Source organism: Pithys albifrons, chromosome 1, assembly GCF_047495875.1.
Source record: "Pithys albifrons albifrons isolate INPA30051 chromosome 1, PitAlb_v1, whole genome shotgun sequence".
Classification (NCBI taxonomy): Eukaryota; Metazoa; Chordata; class Aves; order Passeriformes; family Thamnophilidae; genus Pithys; species Pithys albifrons.
This window is the reverse complement of record NC_092458.1, coordinates 71,119,390-71,126,932: the sequence shown is the minus strand read 5'-3', so window position 1 is coordinate 71,126,932 and position 7,543 is coordinate 71,119,390. Positions and strand designations below refer to the sequence as shown.

General features: G+C 39.2%; 1 protein-coding gene across 2 annotated transcripts in view; it reads left to right on the top strand.

Annotated features, from left to right (window-relative positions):
* Positions 1 to 36: 36 nt before the first annotated feature.
* The window catches only part of ATM (ATM serine/threonine kinase), a 66,365-nt gene continuing 58,858 nt past the window's right edge, over positions 37 to 7,543 (top strand). For both annotated transcript variants that reach the window (XM_071554707.1, XM_071554717.1), the window contains exons 1-7: positions 37 to 123; positions 1,910 to 2,010; positions 2,096 to 2,208; positions 3,450 to 3,595; positions 4,002 to 4,166; positions 6,344 to 6,509; positions 6,801 to 7,039. In XM_071554707.1, the coding sequence (XP_071410808.1) occupies positions 1,939 to 2,010; positions 2,096 to 2,208; positions 3,450 to 3,595; positions 4,002 to 4,166; positions 6,344 to 6,509; positions 6,801 to 7,039 (901 nt within the window). In that variant the 5' untranslated portion in view covers positions 37 to 123; positions 1,910 to 1,938. The remainder of the gene's footprint in view (positions 124 to 1,909; positions 2,011 to 2,095; positions 2,209 to 3,449; positions 3,596 to 4,001; positions 4,167 to 6,343; positions 6,510 to 6,800; positions 7,040 to 7,543) is intronic.

The window sequence follows — 7,543 nt, the reverse complement described above, 5'->3', positions numbered from 1 at the left end:
CCGCCGGAACCCGCCGCGGACGCTCATCCGCTTCCAGGTCCGCCCGGGGGTGCCGCACGTGTGCCCGCTCCGCTCCGCTCCGCTCCACTCCGCAGGCAGCGGCGTCGCCCCTGCCCGGCCTAGGTGAGGGGCTCGGGGCAGGGGCGGGCGGGGCGGTGGCGGGGTCGGAGCTGCGAGGCAGGAGCGGCGGTGCCCCCGGTGTGCCCGGGCTGGGGCTGGAGCTGGAGCTGCAATGCCCCGGGTGTGCTCGGGCTGGGGCACCTCGCAGGCTGCCGGGCAAGAGCTGCGATGCCACCCCCGGGTAATGCCCGGTCTGGGGCACTTCGCAGCGCCTCATCCAGCGCCTCCCTCCGACGTTTATTTGGCGCGTATGTGCGTTCCCCGCCCTGTGAACGTGGTCATTGTGTAGCGGAAAACCGTGAAGTATTGAGAGGAACAGATGGAGTCGGTCTCAGGGATTTCCCGCTGTTGTTGCCATGAGCGGCTGTTGACACACCGCGAAGCACAAAGGAGCTGATCCCCTTGCATGCCAAGGCCCCGCGACAGACCCATGTGCACACATCTCCTGTTCTAGCGTGTTGCAGCTCATCCACATCGCAGAAGCCTTCAGTGTTTAAAAGTTACCTCTTCCTTTCCTTTCCAGCGAAACAGGAAGTTTGCTGGTGTTTACTTCGTTCCAGTGCCCAACCACCAGAAGGCCAGGGAGTGGTTGGGCGCGGGAACAGGCTCCCCTGGGAAGTGGTCACAGCACCAGGCCTGGCAGAGTTCAGGAATCACTTGGACAGTGCTCTCAGGCACACAGTGTGACTCTTGGGGCTGACCTGTGTGTGACCAGGAGTTGTGCTTTGTGATCCTTGTGGGTCCCTTCCAACCCAGGATGTTCTATGATTCTATGAAGTTATTAAATGAACACTTAATTTAAATAAGTTCAGTTGTACAGTGCAGCCAGCCTTCACACTTAAAATGTTTTCCATACACATCTATAAGTCACCAAACCTCTGATCATACTTAGTCCCAACCTGATCTTGTTTGAAGCCAAAGGAAATACATACAATCAGAGAGTAGATACTTAAAGTTTTATTTATCTAAGTGGCTGTTGTTATATTCTCACATAAGTGCTCAAAATGCAGTGCTTTGGGTTATGAATGTCCATTCTCAGTTGCTTATTGCAGCCTCAGCAGCACCAGCATATGTTTAGAGCTTCTTCCAGCTCGTGTGATCTTTCTATTTCCAGCAGGCTGCCTCTTGCCCTTGCATGGAAGTTACATACAAAGTCACGATTGTGATCTGCACCAGCATGACTATGTAAACCAAAAATGCAAGGTCTAGCTGATTCCAACCTCTGCTGAAGTAGAAGAGGGATAGTTTTAAGTGGTCACAAAAGGAAAAAGTTGTTTCCTCTTATGACTGGTATGTGATTGTCCTCTGACATGTTTAGTCCAGAGGGATTTGTCAAATGGTAGTGCACACCTATGAAAATATAGGATATGAGAGGGGAAGAGCATTTTCCATGTGATACCTTCTCCTGGCTACCAAAAGTTAGTCCTTCATGCCAGAATGTTGCAGCTCTGTGTCATTTTAACTTGTTATAATTTCATTCCCTGTTGTCTTCCCAGCTTTACTCTGTTAGCACACGTTAAAAAGGAGGAAATCAGACTTATGTGAAGGGGGATTCTGCAGTTATTCTTTGACATTGACTGTTGTCTGTGGGATTAAATTATATTCTTGAGGAGAAACTACTTAATTCTTGTGATAAATAAGACTAATCCAGACATAAATGAACTTTTCAGTGAAATATTTAACACTGTGATTGTAATTGCTTCTGGTTTTTCAATATATTGCGTAGCCAATTTTTTTATTTGGCTGTGTGTTAAATAATGACTGGTTTATCTATTTCTTCTGTTTGCAGCAACAAATGACTCTCCTTTAAACTGAACTATGAGTCTTGCATTACATGATCTGCTTGTTTGTTGTCGTCGCCTTGAAAATGAAAAAGCTGCGGAGCGAAGGGTAACAAGTTTTCTTTTGGGGTTTGTACCTCAATTAGCAATGGAGGAAATAATTAAAAAGTCTTTTTCTTGAAATACCTTTTCAGAAGGAAATTGAAAATTTCAAGCGACTTCTCTGTGATTCTGAAACGGTTCTCCAGCTGGACCGGAATTCTGATTATAAACAAGGAAAGCAGCTCAACTGGGATGCTGTATTTAGGTAGTTTCTTTTTTTCCTTTGTAAATGGTTGCAATTTTCTTACATGGAACATCATTCTTTTGTTTGTCAGGCCTATTTTAGTGCTTATATTTCTACATATTGATTTAGCCTCCTTGTCAGCTTGTAAACAGGAAACTGCTTTTGTTTGTCACTAAGGGAAGTAAGCTTAGAATAACTGAAAGTGCAACACTTAAATAAAACTTCTAGGAAATGAATCATTAATTGGGTGGTTGCTTTTCCTTGCAAAAATAATTGTCACTTTCTCTGACTGGAAAATTATCCTTTGCATCTCATTGTCAGTGTATAGTTCCTATGTAGATTACAGATAGCTTTGTTAAAGTTTTTTGTGTTGCTGAATTCTTAAAGACACAGTGGAAGGACTGTGGCTTGTGAATGTAAAAAGATGTGCTGAGGTTTGTAGAGGCCAATCTTTGAAACAAGCTGCTTCAGGTGTACTATAAGATTGAACTGAGCATGACTGTGATAAGTTCTTAGCACAGCTTCAACCACTGTTAAATTTCATGTTAAAAGTTGATCTGAAGTATTTGTTTTCATAGAATGATGTCTGATCAGCTTTCCACTGTCTTTTTTAATTGGACAGCATTGGAATGGTTCTTGTTTTCATAGGTGTACCAAAAATATGTTAAGAAGTATTTGGTAAATTTTGTATTTTGCTTTGCAGATGGTCAATAATACATTAGAAATACACAGAAGGAATACACAAATAGAGACTTTAAATTGAATACAAATAGTAAGACAGAAAATCTGTAGTAATTGCCAGGGGCAAAGCCAGTGAAAAATTCAATCTATTAATAGATCTAAAATATAATCTATTTATTAACTTTAAATGATGGAGAAATAGGGCTTGAAGGTTTTCCCTAATAAAAACAATGGTAAGTACTTATTATTTTGCTGTATAATGTTGCAGCATAAATAAAAAGACTTAGCATTGTTGGGTTTTTTCCTAATTATAAATTGCGTGTTTAGCATTATGCAAGGTTTAAAGCAAAGTTTGATTCCTATTTGAGTTGCTTCTGGATTATCTTTAAAACTTACAGGTCCTTTTATAGATTTGTTTCCATCATGCTTGGACTGTAATAAATTTCAGTTGGTTTTAGTCTTTGATAATTAGAATTTTGAAAAGAACAAGAGCTAGCATTTTAGGCTAAAACAACATTTACCTATTTTACTTCAGTCATAGATTAGCAGATCCTTGGTTAATACCTCTTTTATTTTTAAAGTGTCTTGCAGAAATATTTCCAGAAAGAAATTAAAAACCTGCAGCTGACAAAACCAAATGCATCTGCTTCTACCCAAACTACCAGACAGAAAAAGATACAGGAAGTTGGAAGCTTGGTCAAATATTTCATCAGATGTGCTAATAAAAGTCAGTAATATGTATTACCATGTAGAGTTATTGGTTTGGTTTGGTACTTTGCTTTCATCCTTTAATTTTTACTTTGAAGTTAAATTACCAACTTGTTCATCTTGCTCACTTCCAGATATTGGTTATTTAAATATCTTAATGTGAATCAGTTGTTTGTGCCTCTTCTCTGATCTTGTTGATGTTTGCAGTGGCCTTTTTCTAATTATTCAATTTGTCTGATAGATTCTCTCATAGGTAATTTCTTTAAGTTTAAGGAGATATTTTCTAACAGAACTGTCTCAGAACTGTAGATTTTGGGTTTTGGGGTTTTGTAATAAGTAACATTTACAAACAATTACATATTTATTTGGAAGAATTTGGGTTAGTTTGGGCTAATTAAAGAGTCTCATATTGTTTCTTCCTGTAGGAGGGCCCAGGCTGAAATGTCAGGAACTCCTGATTTATGTTATGGAAATCATGAGAGATCCAACAAGTTGTGCTGCTTATGGTTCTGACTGTAGTAGTATACTCCTAAAAGATATCCTCTCAGTAAGGAAATACTGGTGTGAGATATCCCCGCAGCAGTGGTCAGGTAAACCTACTTAGAGATATCTTTTCCTTTTACAGAAGCATGTTTAGATGCATTTTAATTTGTTTGATGCCCTGTTGTGTGAGATACTACCAAAATATGGAGTAAAGCAGTATCAACCTTGAAGCTGAAATAAACAAAGCAACAAAGATTAGGAATTGATTTTTTTTATTTCTGCATACTGTTTGTCTATTGTTTGCTGAAATGTATCTATTGATACACAGTCAGGTTATGTATGCATGGTCTGCACATATAGCAAATCCTTGGAATGTGTGTGCTGGAGAAAACCTCAGTAAAACTGGGGCTGGTGTGCAGTTGTTTGCAAGTTAACAGGAACTGACAGGCATGGTTTTTATATTGTTAGTGCCTTACTATTAAGTTTTATTATCTGAGTGTTGATGGCTTATGAAGGTCCTGAAAAACCATTGAGTCATGGTTCTTATATGCACATGTCATACATAAATAAAAACTGAAAAGCTTAAGATATAAATAGCCAAAAACAGATGTAAAATTTGAGTAATGATGTACAGCATGCAACCTGAACAGAGTGGAAATGCACAGATAGTTTTTCACTTTTCAGAGAATTGGATTTGACTCCAATTTGACAGTTAATTTATTTAGCATGGAGAAGAATGTTTATGTATTCTGAATGATCTAATGTACTAAACTCTCAACTCACCTTTTGACATTTATTGATGTAATGGAAAAGTATTTTGAAAAGAGAGAGGAGTATTAGAAGTTTTGCACACTAGTGTGTGAATGTTGCGTGTGCAATTGTGGAGAAAGTTTAGAAGTAATGCCTTTAGTTGGGTGCTTTGAAGTCAGAGTTTGGGTTTCTGAAAAGCAGTTTATGAGAAAATGCTCTGCTCTGCAGCTTGAAGAGAATGGCTTAACTACAGAATAGAAGTAAACCTGCAAAGAACTTGGAAAAGGGGTGTAGTGAGATACAGGGAGTGAAAGAGGAAGCAAAAAAAACCAGACTGGAAGGTTGGCAAAGCAGAGTGATGGAAATTAAATCATTCAGGATGGGAGATTCCTGAAAGTATTCAAGGTCAGATTGGGTGGAACTCTGGTCTAGTGAAAGGTGTCTCTGCCTACGGCCAGGGGGTCGGAACTAGATGATCTTTGAGGTCCTTTCCAGCCTAAATCCTTCTGTGATTCTGTGTTGTTGGGTAGTCCTGGGGTGATGGCTCCTCTGATAAGGCCTGATGAGTTGAGGGAGACATCTCAGCCCCCTGGAGAGATGCTCTTGGCCGAGGACAAAGGCTTTCTGTCTCCCTCCTCCCTTTCACGTGACATTGAAGAGCTTGAGGATGAGAATTCTGAATTTAAAGAAGTTGGTACAATTTGGCTGTGGAGATAGAACTGGAACTTGAAAATGGAAGGGGAAGCTGGTGTATGGGAGCAGTGTCTAGTACTAGAAGCATGTGAGGAGGGTAGAAGACCAAGTGCTGTCAGACTGCAGCAGTTGTTGGAACCGAAAGTGAAGGCAAGGAGTGAGCAGATAGTCTGGAAGCTCTAGTTCAGAGCAATAAATAAGAAAGAAGAACTGGGTACTTAGGTAGAATTGAGATGACGTGGGTAGGGAATGAGGCAAGAAACCAGGGGTGTTGAAGACAGTTAACTGAAGAAGGCAGAGAAGCGAAGCTGAGGCTGAGTGTCACTGGAAGGGTACACAAGCATGAGGGAGCCTATCAGGGTTGCTGTGTGGTGGCTAGTTTGTTTAGGAACATGGAAGTTAGCCGAGTCTGTGTATAGACAAAAGTTGGAAGTGTGACAGAAGAAATTTTGACATTAGTTCATAAAGGGTACAGTGGTATTTAGTTATGGGAGTGAGGCGGGACTGAAGACCATAAATCTAAAGGAAGTCAGGCTTTAACCATGAAAAAAACCAAGTTGCTTTTATCAGATGAGCTTTGTAAAGGTTACCATAACCTTTTTTAGTGATTCTACCTTAAATGCTTGCTTATAACTCTTGGGATATAATGGAGGAGTCAGATTTCTCTTTATGAAATCAGGGGTGTGGTGCAGTTCAAAGTAAAAACATAGATTCCACCTGTTAACCACACAGTGGTGGTTTCTGTGTCTTTATTGTAATGTTTTTCATCAAGATTTTTTAATGTAATCCTCTATAATATGTATGTTTTTATATACTTGTGCATTTTTTAATCCATTTGCAGAGTTGCTGATCCTGTATGGCCAATTATACCTCAAACCTTCTAGGAATATTAACAGAGTCTTGGTGGCTCGGATAATTCACACGCTGATGAGGGGGTACTGCTTCCAAACTGATGGGTTGGGTTCTGATATGCTTATCTTCTTTTCAAAAGCAATGCAGTCTGCAAGGTATGTTGCAAGTGCACCTTTTGTATGCTAATACCTAGTTTTAGAAAATAAATAATTTTAAGTATTTAGGATTGGACTTGAGTAATTACAGCTAATACTTCTTTAGGCATACTTTGTCCTCATTTTGAATGCCAATTTAATATCTTCTTTAAAATACTAATATCTTCTGCATTTGTTAGGGAAATAATATTCTGAATATAGTTACTTGCTAGTATTTACATTTGAACAGTTCTTATGGAAAGAAATTAGATTATTTGTTTTGGAAGTATCCGTGTTTGATTTATGTTACAGACAGGAGAAGAATACTGCAGGTCTGGATCATATTGTTGGAGCAATGAATATCTTCTGCACTAAGTTTGCTGACAACTGTCGCATACGGATTTGCAAAGTAGGGGAAGAAATTTTGCCTGCTTTGCTTTATATATGGACTCAGTATAGACCAAATGATTCCCTGAAGGAAGCAATAATTGAGTTATTTCGTCTCCAAGTCCGTATTCATCATCCAAAAGGGGCAAAAACTCAGGGAAGAGGTACAGTAAAAAGCTCCTTTTTTTTTTTCTTTTGCTGTATGTGATTGTTTAGTTTATTGTAACAACTCTGAATTTTGATACCGAGTCTTGGAAACATTGAAGGAAGTGATGACTATTTGTCAGTAGTTTTATGCTATAGGTTAACAGTGAGTGAGAATGAAAAAGGGTTTTCAAATTTTACACACTACGAGAATATTAATTGTGTTAAGTCTTTTAAAGGTTTGTGGGGATTTTTTTGATTTTTTTTTTAGTCAAAGGGTGATTTTATTTGCTAAATCAAAACACTAAATCTTTGGGGAAGGGAAATAATAGTTTAGATTACCACATATATTGGTATCTTACCAGGTCTACTTAAGCCCAAAAACTACTGCTATCAATTAAATCTGCCTTATAGTATACAACTTCTCACTCGGTAATTCTGTCATGGCCTATTTCAATTCTAGTTTAATTTTTTTTAGTTTTTTTTTTATACTTTGTACAATTGTATCCATTGCAATTAGCTGT